The following is a 15,303-nucleotide window of genomic DNA, read 5'->3' as shown; positions in this document are numbered from 1 at the left end:
TGTGGGCACTGGAGGGGTAGAGTACCCCATGGGGGAAGCCAGTTTCCACAGCCTGGGCACCTGGCATGGCTCAGGGCTTCCACAGAAATCTGTGATGGGAGAATTAAGGAGTGTACTGCGGGGAAGGGGAGCCAGGCTAACAACCCCCATCCTGGCAGAGAAACCCTGGATAATAGTGCATTATGAGATGCAGTAGACATGAATTCAGGCAGAATCTAACCAAGCAAAGCACTGCACTTGGGTCAGTGTTCAGACACCCTGGAGGTGTGTTTTATTGCAAAGAAAACAAAACCACAACCCTGCTATTTCCAGGGCCAGACACAAGTGTTTCTAAGTGTTCTCCGGCAGCAATCCCGAGCAGTGGCCAGGGCTTGCAGTTTGTGTCCAGCAGGAATGAAGGTGTTGAGAACAGCTCAAAGCCTGGCTGTCAGCATAGATGAGCACATGAGGCTCTCATGAGCCAGCACAGATGAAGGTGCTTGTGGTGTCTGACTGTTGGAGCTGTCCCAAACCTGCTGCAAAGGTCAGATGTGCTCCTGCATGGCTGCAAAGGCAGATGGGAACAGACAAGTTGCTGATGGCAGTCGCTGCAGTGGGACCCTGCTGCAATGCTCTATGGTCACGCTGCAATAGTCCTTAGGATAATGTACCTTCATTTCACACCATATCCTCTGCCAGAGGGATCCTTAAAGTGTCTCTTGAACTGTATTCTCAAGCTGCATTACATCCTTCATTATCCAGTGCAATTACTGGGTCACTCCTCGTTGTTTCTTTCCACCCTACATACCCCAAAGCGGTGTGCAGGATGTAGAGTCCTAGGACATGTTAGATTCCATGTTACAGGCACAGTTCCAGATCTCTGTGTGACACCTTGGAGTATTCTGCAGCTAGGCCATCCCAGATCACACCTGGCCATGATCCCACAGAGATGGAGAGCCACTCTGCTCTTGGCCATGCACCCAGACGACATTATCACTGATGTTCCCAAGGCACTGCACTCCTCACACAGCACCTGATGAAGGTTCTTCACTCTCTCCGAAGAACCACCTCCATTTCAAGGCAGAGTCCCTGCACTCTAGCTGTGGTCCCACGGAGCAGAGGGAGCAAGTGGCAGACAAAGCAGGAAGATGGAGCTGAGACCCCGTGTTGCTACCCAGGGCCTCTATACTGGTGACTCCAGGGAAAGTCCCATCTCACTACTTTGTAGACAAGGATGTCCTCACACAAAACATCCTTGACATACCTGGTACAAGTCCCTCTGCTCGCAGTCGAGTCCTTCAGCCCCTCGTGAATAAAGCAGGTTATCCTAGGCAAGTCACAGGAAACAAATACCAAAGCTAAGGGGAAAGTTCTTTTTTTTTTTTTAATTTTCCGTTTCCAACTCCCAACTGCCACCAGGTGTCAGTGCAACCAAACATTAGATGGAATTATGGTAATGTCCGAGAAAGTTTTCCAGTAATTGCTTCGTCTCCTGCATCTGCTCTGTCACCTGGCACACTGCTCTGAGAAGTCCAGCTTTCACAGTTTTTATCAAAAAGAAGTTTAACTACATTAGGGTGATAGAAAAGCTTCCTGTTACAAATGCTAAGACAAAGATTTTCTTCCTCTTTACATCCTCCCTTGTGCAGAGCTGGAAATGCAAGCACTGGACAGCGTAAAGTGGGCTACCAACAGCCTCTCTACAGTGCTTCCCAGCCTGCAGGTCCCCGGAGATGACCCATCTCTGCAGGGCTGGCAGGAGAGGGACAACAGTGCAATCGACTTGACAAGATCAGCCTAGTGCAAAAAATGATACAGAGAAAAAACCAACTGTAAAAGGATAAAAAGTATCACCAGACTAAAGTGAAAGTCTATCAACCAGTAGATTTCTGAAGCTAAACTGGGATCATACAGCCAGGTGCACCCTGTCAGAGACAGCAGAAAATTGTCCTCAGCCTCACAACAGCCACCCTTAAAGTGTCTCTCAGATTACCTGGATATTCCAGACAGAGAACAGCATCTCTGGAAAATCCTCCAGGCCATGAGAGGCCAGAAAAGCAAATTAGGAGAACTTGCTAGCTGATTATTGAACCCACATTGCCCCCTTGGTTTCTTTAAAGTTTGAAGACTTTACACGAGATTGGGAGGTGCTGAGCCCAGCCAGAAGCATTGCTTTATCAGTGCCTTGTTGTTTCTCTGAATTAGGATACTGGAGAGAAAACAGGGCAGCAAAGTAGCTCTTAGCAGGGATATGCACCAAGGAAGCGATTTGTGGGTGAAATTATTCACATTGGATTGGTGGCATTGCATTAGCTTTTAACAGCCACTGGGCATTAAAAACATATTTGATGAGGATTATTGGACTTGGAAAGGATTTACATGGTGCAGCTGCCTAAAGGCCACAGGCATGCCAGGCCCCATTATGCTAAGTGCTATAAAACCTCAAATTTTAACTCCATGCTTTAATTTACTCACCATAACAACAATTTGCATTTAATCCTGGGAGCTCCAAAGTGCCTTCAACACAGCCAATGGACCTGTGCAGTTTTACTGCACAGACCCATCAACCTCAGCAGGAGCCACCAGTGAGGGGTGGTCAGAGAGGGTCATGTATGGCTGTCTGCATACTTGGACTGTCCCCCACCACCAACTCCTGGGGCAGGAGAAGGAACTCTGTGCATCTCTGCAACCCTACCAAGGTACAAAAGGAGCTGATGATCACTGTGTCCTACATAACACCAGAAAAGATATGGAGGCAGGCTAAAACCACTGAAAATTGGAATCTGGATAGGAAACCAACGGTTATCACCTTTCTTGAATCCCTAACAAACTGGTATCAGAGTGGTCCTACATCGAGGTGATCTGTGATTCAGTTTGCATGCAAAGCGCTACACAAACTGCAACAACAGACTCTTGGCACCTTGACTTTAGACACACCCACCAGAGAGAAACATGCTAGCGGTCTCTATACATACAGTGAGAGATTTACAGGCTGCACATCTGGGGCCTCTGTGTACAAAGGTTCCCTTCAAGACTAAGTGTGAAGCTGCATCTCACAGGAAGCAAGCATGCAGATCACCACCACTAGGGAGAGGAGTACTGGTACCTCTGAGTGAAGCAAGTCCCTCAATCCCCAATGACAGAAGAAACAAATGTTCTGGGATTTCAGGCTTGACAGTAGTTTAGGGAGGGCTCAGTGAACAATTATGCATATTCACGTGCCTTTAGCAGACATCTTCAGGGAGCTGGAGCCTCAAAGTTGCCTGAGGCATGCCTGAGAAACATTCATTGGGGAGCTCTCACATCCGATTCTCATCTCATCAGAACTGGCTCTTCCATTGTTTAAATGCAGTGATTTTAAAGATGTTACCCTGAATTATACCTGTGGGATATTAAACACTTCCACCCTTCCCTCAGGGCAAGATGCTGAAATTGAAACAAAAGGATGAGAACATTAATCGTTTCCCTATTTCCCTATTCCCTATGCAGTCTTTATATTTACTGCAAAATGACCAACTGAAACCAAATTAACCTGAAAAATAGAACTGGAGTGGGAAAGGCCAGCCAGTTTAAAACTTACACAAGACAAAGGATATTTTCCTGCTGATTTCCCAGGCTATTGTGAAAGAGGCATGTAAACACCACTTTTGAGAAATGTTCCAACCTAAAGCAAATTTCCATCTAAAATGCTGCACCATGGCACTGAATTCTCTGCAATCAGTCAAGCAAGGGTAAAGTGCTCAAACTTTGCAAGCTCAGCTTGGAGTTGTGGAGCTGAAAAAAGGAGTGGGGCTGTTTGTGGTACCAGAGGTGAAGTGAGATGACAGCAGGGAGGGGTGTTTTCCCCAAATGTAAACATCAGCTCTCATACAATTAGTAGAAGAATGCTAGAGCACTAAAAAACCTGTTTTCACATGGGGAATGAAAACTCTGCCCAGGACATGGACAGAATCTTGGCTCCCCTCCATCCAGAATGCATAGGTTTTACTGCACCTGCATGGACTGAATGTGGTCAGTATTTGGAAAGTAAATTTACTCCCCAGATCTGGACTCTTGGTGGCAGGCAGCCCCACCAACTTGTTTCTCCAATCCAGACACTCTCAGCCACTACCACAGAGCTACAGTAAGTGCATTTAAAGGTGATGAAAGCATTGGTGCTACTGATAGGAACACACACACAGAGATCTATAAACCCACCCCTCCCGCTTCCCTCTGTTCCGTGATCCTCCTGGCTCCAAGCCTCAGATGCAGGCTCAGGACTTCCGTAGGGAAAACTTGCCCAAAGGCTTGTTCAAAGGTTTTAAGAAGTTCCTGAGAAGCCACCTGATCCCATGGTCCATCAGTCAAGATAGGAAAAAACAAGTGTGTTTAAGAGGGTGGTTCCCTCCTTTCTTTTTCTAAAGATGCGTGTCTTCCTCAAATACATCCACATCCTCGCTCGCCTGCTTATTGATCAGGACATCCCAGCTGTCGGGGCCATTGATGGTGTTTCCCCCGTTCACGCTCGGCTTCTTCTCCTGCATTTCCGACTGGCTGTCGCTGGCCACGTCCAGAGTGGGGTTGTCATGGCAGCCGTTCTCAACAAAGCGCAGCTCCTCGCCGTGTGACTGCCAGGGACGAGAGGACACAAAGGGAGACAAAGGGGGACAGGTCTTAATGCTGCTGAGAAGCACAATCAGACCCAGCTATGAGGGTCACCAAGACCTTTGCAGAGTCAGTGGGAAGATGTAGATTTATTCCCAGCCCAACCCTCACAGTGGAAATGAGCTGTCCTAAGCACATTTGCATCTCTCTTACACCTGAATGAACTCCACTGCTGCTCCAGCAGTGTATCCAGCTATGTCCCACAACTGGACAGGGGAAAACAGTTACCCTCGTAACTTTCCAGTCTCCTCCATCCCAAGGGCTAAGAGTCTGGCCACCTTCTCCACCCATCCAGTGCTCACCATGTTCTTCATCTTGGGCAGGCGCCTCTGCCAGCAGTTGTAGATGAGCCCCAGGACGATGATGATGGCGCAGATGGAGCCGATGATCACCAGCACCACAAAGAGCTTCCCATAATCACTGCGTGTCTGGTTAGGGTGCGACTGGCAGCTTGTGGTGGTCGTGTAGTTCTGGATACCAATCTGGAAGGAAGGAAGCAATACACTGAAAGTCCTGACCTGCAGGCAGATAGAATCCTGTTCAGACTTTCCAGTGTCCAAGTACAGGACTACGAATGTGGGCAAAGGAAGTAAAAGCTAGGGTTAGAGACTCAGGCTGTACACTGTCTTACATTAATAGAAGCTCTTAACTATACATAACATGATTTTCCATGAAAGCTGACACATCAGCAAATGACAGCAGGCACAATTTTATTTTGTTCACCTGCACAAGGTGTGTACCTTTGTGTATGACAAGGAGGTTTTCATGGGAGAAACTGTCCAAGACAGAGTCCCCAAGACAAACTATCAACCAGTGATGGGTGCTGAGGCTTTGGTAACTGCTTTGCAGAGAATGTAACCCTAATAAAGAGGTTTCCATTAAAGCTCAGGTCCTAAGAGGGCATAGTGGTATTTACAAGGTCTTGAAAGTAGAGAGCTGCCAGCTGAGCCTAGAAGCTTAGGAATAGCTCCCTGAGAAACTGGCCCCCTGTGGCTGTCAGCAAACAGCCCAGTCTTGGTCCCAGTGACTTGGCAGGTTTGAAACAGGTTATTTATCAGTTCAGTAGTGTGACAGGTGTCAGAGAATATCCTCCCTCCTCCTTGCAATCTCATGCTTGTGCAAGGGCAGCACTGTGAGCAGTTTCATTACTGACAGGGCCAGAGGCATGGGGCAAGGAGGCTCTGGTAGAACTCATATTAACACGGGGCCACAGTTGCAAAGTTAAACCTTGTATCCACACAAATCCTTCTTTCTGGGCAGTTCTAGCTGCTGATACTTCAGTCACACAATTTCTACAGGGTTGGCTTTTTGCACTTTCTCTGGTGTAAGCCAATCAATACACCACTGAGCAGTTAATTTGCTTTGTCTAACTGCACCAGTTTGTTGGGTCAGGTGAAAACCTGAGAGCAGACAGCCAGCAAGGCAGTGGCTCAATCCTGCTGCTAAAATCAGCAAAATTAATCCAGTGGTTGGCATAAAAAACTCAAGCAGAATCAGGTCCTCAGTACCTATATACCCTGTAGGACAAAGGGGCAAAGCCAGAGATCACGGGACTGATTTGTCCTCATCTCTATCCTCTTCCAAGATGTCCAGGGTTAGAAGGGAATATGTGAGGCCTAGAGGCAAATGAAAGGAGAGTCTGGCATCCACTGAGCCAGGTCCTCTGCCTGCCCTTGTGGAGGCAGTTGTTTAAGAAGTGAAATGCAGACCCTGGAATTGTAGAAGGTATGTGAAGGTGTCAGGAGAAGCCAATGCATGTAAAACAGCTGGAGGGTGAACAGGGCCAAATGTGGGGGTCTGCAGCACCTGTATTGCTTTGGACAATGGTATGGAAGGGGTGACACTGAAAATCCCAACAGAATTAATGTGTGAAAAGCAGTCTCACAACCAAGCCAGAAAAGCAGGGAGGAAATAACCCATAGTTACTCTCTTAAAAGGAGCAGACATTTGAAGGTCTGGCTACTACCAGCGAGGGGAGAAGGGAGTTTGTCAAGCATCTGACTCACCTGTTTGCCTGCTGTGGGTTCAGCATTGGTTAGCTTGAGATATGCTCCCAGTTTTCAAGTTGCTTATTTTAATTGTATAACCAGTCTTAACAAATGGGTGCAGGCAGACAGGCTCTTACCTCAGCTAAGCTCCTCTTAACATCCCCCAGTGCCATGAGAACATCTTTTGTAGGGATAACACCTGTAAAGTAGAGGAAGAGATCAGTGCTGCTCTCTCAGCTCAGGTTAGTCAGATGTATTCATCAGTATAAAATCCCCAACAGGATGGAGGCAGGGAAGCACACTTTTGTTCATTGGTATTTTATGTCAGGAGGCTGAAAGAACACAGGATCACAGACAAGGGTATGTCCAAATACTCTTTAAAAGAGTAAAAAAAATCCAGGGATGAACTAATATCAGAGCAACCTAGGTACCCTCCCCACCACCACAGAAGCTCTCAGGATCCGTGTCTGCTCTGGGAGTGAGTAGCAGCACTCAGAAAGTCATGGAGACAGGTTCACAGAGGTCATAGAGGCCATAATGTCAACATTAGAAACCTCTGTCAGTAAGCAGGCAGGAAAAGGACCCCTGTATGAAAACAGGAATAAAGAGATGGTAAAATGTTCCAGTCCAGACCATGTTCATTGTCAGCTTTTGTTTCTTCAAGGATGAAGGAGGGCACTATGAGGGCCATCCTAGTTCGGACAGGACTTCAGAACTGATAGGTTAGGAAGTGAACCAAGAGCAGGCTGTCATATCCTACCATGGAGGAGGGTACATAAGGAGAAACCCGACAGATGCTCAGGGAAAGGCAATCCAGGGAGGCAGCAAAGCGCAGAAGTGCAAAGTGCAGTGCTTCGTGCAAGCAGTGAGGGACAACTCAGAAGGCAGATGTGAGAAAGATGTTCTCAGTCCCTCTCCATCCCTCAAGTCCAGTGAACACTGAGAACTGGTGGAGTTGAAATGGATTGGAAAGCAAAAGCTCCTTCCAACATGGCTGTGTACCTCCATTAGGGAGCCCCTTAAATACCCTCCCCATCACAGGAAGCACTTACCCTGTTCCCCTGCCAGCGTCATTAGCAAGTGCTTGTCGTTCTCATTGGGTTTGCTCAGGGAGATGAGCCAGCGGTCCTGCAGCCCCTCTGCCTGCCTGGAGAAGGCATCCTCCACCAGTGCCAACAGCTGGGGACCCCTCTCCAACCGAAATTCCTCCTGCCACAGGAAAGGAGCCTTGGTGAGTGCATGGCAGGGACAAGGCAGCTGTAGCACTGCAGGGCTGGTACAGCTGAGCCCTCACACGTGCCCAAAAGCCAGCAGTGTTAGACCTGGTGCACCGCTCTGCTGCACCGTGCCCCAGGCTGGAGCCACGAACACCTCCCGATGCACCAACCTTCCTCCTCAGCTCCTGTGCCTGCCACTTGCCCCACACCCAGCCCAGCTCTCCTGGCACACAGGGATCCTGAAGCAACATTACGGTGTAAGGTGAGCAGGAAAGAGCCAGGGCCCTGCCCACAGCCAGCGCTGGGTCAGCAGGTGCCGCTCAGCCTGACGCGCTCCAGCCATCCCTCAGCAGACGCCTTTGCTGCTTTCTCACTCCTGTGTTTCTATTCTCATCTCCAGTTGCCATGCCAACCTGAAGGCCACACAGATGATTAATAAAATGGAGAGTTCTTGTTGCCATGGCAATTTGAAGCGCTCAGGGCAGGCACAGGCCTGTGCCAAAAATGGCCTAATTGGACATCGATGACTGGAGCCTGAGTCACAAGAGCCTGGCAGTGCCTCCTCTCATGAAATTATAGGTTTTGGTATGGGGAGGCAGGAGGAGCGGCGTGAGGAAGCAGCACTGTGATGCAGCACCACGATGCTCAGCTGCAGCTCCAGCTCATGGTCCCACTTGCCAGTCTGAGGCCCTCATTTGGGGGACGCAGAGGAAAGGGGAACAGCTGAGCCAGGAGCAGGACAGAAGCGAGGTGCTCCTGGTGATAGGGAAAGCAGAGGCTGCAGAGCACTGATCAGTTCTCCATGGTGGAGAGGAGGGAGCAGTGAAGGAGCCTGACTGCACCTGTGCCAAGGTGGAGGTCACCTCCCGATGCATAGCCAGGTAGCACTGGGTGAGATCCTGCAGTCCTCACTTGGGCAAACTTTGCAGGTATGTTGAGTGGGAGATTTGCCCAGAGAGAGACTGAAGTGATTCCCTTACCTGGAGCCCACTGGGAAGACAAACAGGCTTCCAGCTTAACACAGAAATACAGACATGATGACTGGAGCAGGTAAAAGCCTGGTGCCATGAAGTGTATTGAAGCTCAAAGTGCAGCCTTCTGGAAGGAGCTAAGCACCCTTCTTGTCCCTCAGATTTTCAGTGGGACTCGATACATACCAGATTATGGCACCAAAATATTGAAATATGTGAAGAATACCCACTCACACTAATTTAAACTACAGCACTTGCAACACAGATTCTCCCTCAAAACCCCAACACCAGAGTGTCATTACATAAACCATAAAACAAAATGGACAGGCAGACAGTAGGTGAGATGCCCAAACTGAGCAAATTACCAAGGGTAGGAAACAAACTGCATCAACATCAGTAGAAAGATGAAGAGCTTGATTCTAACTTCACTCATGCAAAGTAGTAATGGAGGCAGGGAATGATGAGATGCTCATGTTAAATATGTATGTCGACAAATGTCCCTTTGAATAAGGGGTAGTACAGCACAAATCATTCACTGGGAAATATGTTTTGAAACATGAAATCAAGTAGAAAAACAGTTCAGTCCTGCCTATCCCAGGGCACCATCTTCCTCCAGCAAGGCGGAACTGAGGATTCAACAGCAAAGACATAATTTGATCAAGAGACATCTGCCCATCAGTTCTTCCCCTTACAGAGGTCTAAACAACACAAGTAACCACGAAAGGAATTTACTACATATTACAAAATTAACTAGCATTTAAAGTCCACAGTGATAGTGGAGAGATGGATGGGGACATGAAGGAAACAGGACAGAAGGACTCTGGTTTTCAAGGACTTCTTTTCTGCATTACAATTGTGGACTGTAGCAGAGATACATAAAACCCTCCACACTGGTTTTCCTAAATTAGGAGGAAAAAGACTGACTTTTGATCTATTCTTAGAGCAGTCGGCATGCCTTACTGTGTATAGGAATTTCCCCATTTTCCCTGTTCCCAGAAAAGGTCACCTTTATAAAAAAAAGCAAAGCAAATCCACCAAGAACTCATCAGCAGTGGCAAAAGGTCAGTGTCAGAGAGCAATCCTGCAGTAACAGAACCAGCTGGCTCTGCCCACAGCAGGAGCCCCACAAAGCAGGAGTGCAGATGCACAAGGCCAGAACACAATTCCTCAATGAGATATTTTGGTGTCAGGTTGTCAGGCTTATAATCATTTCTTAGAATTATGAAAGGCACCTTGACCCCAGGCCTTTCACAACTGGTTTTTAAGTGCCTGATAAAAGGCCCAGCCGAAGTGAACAAACCCTTTTATCAGAGATCCACAACGGACTCTGGGCTCATGAATTAACTGCAGCTTTATGCGATGGATGGACAGGCATTGGATTAGCAGAGCATGGCTGGTTAACAGACACAGATAACACACCAGATAATAGGGTTGGGAGAAGAGACCCTTAAGGAAGATTTAGTGATAACTGCTTGATACTTATCCATGCACAGTGCAAACGGGAGTCCCTATTCCTCTGAGCCACGAGAGGATTGTTACTATATGCTGGAAGGAATGGAAGGAAAAGGAACAGAAGGAAGGAAGGAGAGCTGCATTTAATCTTGTAAGAGGTGCAATGTTAAAAGCTCTCATGTCTCATGACAATCCAGGTACTGACTGGCACAGACTAGCAGCCAGAAGTTAGTAAAAAATCCAATATGGAACTGATGTGTGTTCAATATGTGCTAGACTTGGAGCAAAATCATCTCTCTCCACCCACTCTTTTTCCCTTTTGGAGAACAGGAATATTTCTGTCCTTCTCCTTTTCTCTTCACAGCCTCTGTATGTTGAGATTTAGTGTTTTTAAAATGTTTTGTGGTGAAAGCGGACAGCAAGAGCTGTGCCTGCCTTCACTTTCCTAAACACCATTGCCCCCGTGCCATCAAATCTCTTTGGACTGACTTACACAGTCAATGTTATCCGACATATTCAGGATGATATAGTTCTTTCCCGCAAGGTTGCTCCAGTCTTTACAGATCACCTGGAGAGACAAGACAAAGACAGCTGGGTTCAGATGTGAATGTAACTCTGCTGCTGAAAGCACAAGGGACAGGAGCAAGGCACTGTGCCATACTCCCAGAAGCACTTCTTAAAGGATGTGACTGTCCTTTAATTCTCTGTTCTAAGAAGCAATCACCATTTCAGTGCTAACACAGAACAGGGACAAAGTTACTCTGCCAGCTTGCCACAGCTCAGCTTGACCTTCCTCCTCTGTCTAGACTCAAGGAGGACACAGGTTCTCAGTAGAAAACTCTCTAGCCTGCAGCCTTATCGGCACTTTACACAAAACCTAACAGGAGCCTCTGTGGTCCTTAAGCAAACTGATGAGACAGGGCAGCACTTTGCAGGCAGGATAGGATGCAGAGAGGGATTAAGTCACTTGCTCAGGCTCCTGAGTACCATGCAGCAGAAAGCAAAATTAAAAGCTTTGCCTGGTACTTTCTCACCAGTCAGCTCCTGATACATATCTTCTCTTAACCAGCTGCCAGTTTGCTGGATTCATGAACTGCAGTTCACCCCTTCTCTCCCACAGGCTCTCCTAGACCAATATCCTCACACAGAACTGTATTCTGTTCCACCTGCTCTGCATCTGGTCCCTGCAGGCAGCAGTAGCAAAAACAGCACTTTCTTCTCACTCCCCTTCCAGAAATCCTTGGGGCTGTGTTTGTCCTGACACTTCCAATAATGCAGGCTGAGGAAATGAGGAGTTTTCTCTGCTGTGCATGCCCCAGAAGAAAGGTGTTCAGCTCCTGTTTATCAAAAGCAGGATTTTGTGCATCTAGGAAGATGTGAGGGGCCAGGACTTCCACCAAGGATGATGGATGGACCCTTAAGAACTCCTATGAATAACTCTCCCTAAAAATTCAGTTTTGACTGGGTGAACAGAAAAACATACTTCCAGCAGTCAGACTCAGGGACAGGTTTAAACACTTCCCAGGAGAGAAGTACCCAAATATCCCCACTGCAACCTCCCAGCCCAGCCCCTGCTCCCAGTGCAACCTGTGCCGAGTCCCAGGGCAGCTCTGTTGGCAGCATGGCCATGCGGGCATCCCCAGCCTGGGGGGACAAGCTCCTCTCTGCTGCCACAGTCTCGGTGGCTGACTCGGTGTCATTCCAAAGAGGATCCAGCACAGGCTCATCAGCTCTGTCCCACAGAGACACAGAAGAGGGCTGCTGCTCACTACCAGGAAGAGTCTGGGTGCCTGGGGAGCTGCTTGCAGGCAAGGGTGTCCCCACAGGCGTGTCCACTGTCTGCTCTGTTTCAGTCAGCACCGTGGGCTCCAGCATCTCCCACCCCACCGTGGGCTCTGACACCTCCTCTCTGGCTGAATGCTCTTCCCCACCAGCCTCCACTGTGGTCTCTGCAAGCTCTGCTCCTCTTGTAGCCACAGTCAGCTCTGCATCTGCTCCCCCAACAGCCCAAGTGTCTCCAGTTGTCACCTCAAAGAGTTCTTCTGAATCAATGGGAGATCTCGCAGCAACAGTAGTAGAAAAAGTAGAGGGCACAGGTAGCAGACCTGGTCCCATGCTGCTCCCAAGGTCTAAGCCTGGAGAAACAGAGTCTTCTTCTTGCCCTCCTAAGGCTGCCTCAGTCACAACACCTGGCCTGGCAGAGGCTGTGGAAAACAGAAGGGAGAAGGAGTCCTCTTGGTCCACTGGTTCAGAAGATGTAACCTCTGGTCCAGAAGTCTGGAGACTCTCCATTCCTCCTCTTGAGTGGTCAATAGGGAGCAGCCCCTCCTCCTCCTCTAGTGTGGAGAAAGGAGTGTGTAAGTCAGGCTCCACAAATTCTGCTGGTGGCTGGACAGTGGCCATTTCCCAGTTGTCTACTTGTGTCCCATTTCGTTTCAGCAATGCCTTCTGAGATGAAGCAGGAAAGGTATAATCTAAAAAGAGATCCAAAAGACTTCATGTTACATCTGAACTAAGAACTCTGAGAGGCAGAAAATAACCCATTATGTGTCCAGCCACAGGTGGGGGTCAAATGGCAGAGACCCTCCAAAGGCCACAGCAAACAAGCATCCCATCCAATATAAGCATTTCTCCATTTACCCATCCTATCCCAGAAAACCCATATTCCCAAGGGATAATCTCCATTTTTGTTCTCTCTACATCAGTCTGTCCATAGGCACTTTCACAGACAGTAATAAGTAACAGTTTTGTTACCTGGCATCTTTAATTTGAGGTTATGAGTATTAGGAATCAGCTAGAACCCAGAGATTCATTTCAGATGGGATTGAGAAAGATATGGGGCGGTAGCAGCAGTCAGCCACACGCTAAATGGGAAGTACTACAGAAGAGAAATTAAAGTACAGAAAACCAAATCCTCCTTCCTGGCACAGCCAAGTAATACCACCAAACCCTGAATCAACCAGGGCATATGTGAAATGCAGAATTTTAGTTTGTACAGCACTTCAGAGCAGAAAAGTCATCCCACAAACATCTGCATTAATTCTGCTTTGCTACAGCAGCTGAATCTAACTCCTCTCCCTCCAACTACAGCCCCTGCTGTTCTGTGGATCTGATCACGAATGGAAGTGATGTTGCTAGACAAACAGATGCTGAAGGAGATGCAGCTCACAAATGTAAGGTCAGAACAGGCTGGAGTTGGTTTCTTCTGAAAGGTAACAAGGAGCTGGGGACCCAGGAAAAGGAACATATATGCAAGATAAGATAAGTTTAGCTCAGGGTGGCAGGCACAAATCCAGCAAGCATAAATCAACCTTCATCTTTCTTGAGAAACTGCTCATACCCACGGAGTTCTGTTTCAGGAGTCTGCATCCCAATTAACTCCCTTTCTCCCCAAGCCAAGCACAGCCCATTCTCACTGAGAAGGGAAGGAAGACGATCCCTTCACAGCCAGAAATCAACCCCCTGCTCTGTCTATGGTTATTAAGTAAATGACTGTCTGAAATTCCCAAGGCTCCCGTCTCCTCTCCTGCCTGCCAAAGCAGATGCTCCACTGAGCACAGTGGGCAGCAGCTGTCTGGATGCCTTACAGAGATCTGCACAAAAAACCTCCATGTCTCCCTGACTCCAATCCCTGCTCACTGCTGCCAGAGTGGGTGCAAGCTCCCGGGCAGAGAGGCCATGTCAGCACACACACCCACTGCCCTGGGTATTCCCTGGCAATCAGGACTGCCCATGCTACTCCTGCCCAACCCTCCTGAGCAGAAAACTCTGTTCCATCCACTCCAAGCAGGAGGTGTAAAGATCCTCCTGTTCAGCTGGAGAGTGGCTTTTCTAACCCACAGCTCATTCCCTTTAAGGTGCCAGCAGCTCCTCCCAAATGTTGCCCAAAGATAAGAGTTGCCCAGCTGCTAACCTTCAGAGCCATGGTGTAGAGACTGGCTCCAGTTCTGTCTGCAGAGAGGCCACTGGGATTCACTGCCCAGGGCAGGCAGAAACCATATTGCTTTGCTGCTGTGTCTCACTAGAGTGCACCCCCCAGCTGACACCCCACCCAAAGACCCTGAGGATTAAAAGCCTTTCGCTTCCCAACAACCAGCTGGTGATGCTTCCTCATAGGCCAAGGAGGCTAGTAAGAGCAATCAGTAGCAGCACAGACCAAAGAAAACCCATCTCTTCTCCACTGCCTGGCACTGGTTTTCCCAAAGGCCTATACCAACAAGTAACATCCCTGTCTGCAGACATGGTCACTGCTTTGCTGGATGGATGGCAGGGACAGCCACAGGCCATGGGATTGAGGAAGTTTCAGTGGGACTTTCTTCAGACAGATAGGAAAGCTTAGTGCATCTCCCAGGGCTCTGCTGCTCCTCCTGCTGCAGGGATAACTCAGGGTTTGCACCAAGAAGCCCCTCTGCCCTGACATACTTGCGGTGAAAAGTGAGGGGTTTGCCCTTTAAAACAAGGTCCTGTCAGATAAGATGTTATTTTCAAGGATCAGTGCTCCAATCTGCCATTTCCTTTGCCTAAAGACATATTAAGATATTCTCAAGTCCTTTACACCTTCCTCTCTTCTGTGCTCCTCTTTCCACCTGGAGCAGAGCATAAACTGGCAGGCAGATAGGCAAAGCAAGAAAACAAACCACAAAAAAGCAGCGTGAGGTTCGTCCCACAGGACCAGAAATGCTCCCAGCCTGTCAGCTCTCCTTTGAAGTCACACACTCAACCTTTCCTTAGAGTGCTCTGTCACAGATTAGTTGGCTCCCGTGGGGGAAAACCCCACATGGTGCAGCTGTGCTGCCTTTCCACCAACATGATCTAAAGATCTCAGAGGAACTGCTGCCTCTGCCATCTCTTCCAGTTTAGGACCCATCCCACTCTCTCCCAGCAGACTTCTATCTTACAAGGCAGCCAAAGATTGAAACCTGAGCTCTTCTCTAGACCAACAAATCAACAGGGTAAAGCAGACATGGGAATCCTCACACTTGCTACTAACTGGGTTAACATTCTCACTTGTCATCAGTTTCCCCATTACCCGGCATGTTAAGCTGGGAACAT

The 15,303-nt window shown here is 48.3% G+C and overlaps 1 protein-coding gene across 1 annotated transcript in view; it reads right to left on the bottom strand.

Moving 5' to 3' along the window:
- Positions 1-242: 242 nt before the first annotated feature.
- PODXL2 (podocalyxin like 2) overlaps positions 243-15,303 on the bottom strand; it is a 32,212-nt gene continuing 17,151 nt past the window's right edge. The window contains exons 3-8 of the mRNA XM_021532090.3: positions 11,839-12,725; positions 10,745-10,819; positions 7,664-7,820; positions 6,749-6,810; positions 4,926-5,105; positions 243-4,586 (exon numbers count right to left, since the gene is read on the bottom strand). Of these exons, the coding sequence (XP_021387765.3) occupies positions 4,377-4,586; positions 4,926-5,105; positions 6,749-6,810; positions 7,664-7,820; positions 10,745-10,819; positions 11,839-12,725 (1,571 nt within the window). The 3' untranslated portion in view covers positions 243-4,376. The remainder of the gene's footprint in view (positions 4,587-4,925; positions 5,106-6,748; positions 6,811-7,663; positions 7,821-10,744; positions 10,820-11,838; positions 12,726-15,303) is intronic.

The sequence above is a fragment of the Lonchura striata genome, chromosome 12, assembly GCF_050655825.1.
Source record: "Lonchura striata isolate lonStrDom1 chromosome 12, ASM5065582v1, whole genome shotgun sequence".
Classification (NCBI taxonomy): domain Eukaryota; kingdom Metazoa; phylum Chordata; class Aves; order Passeriformes; family Estrildidae; genus Lonchura; species Lonchura striata.
This window is presented reverse-complemented; position numbering and strand designations above follow the sequence as displayed.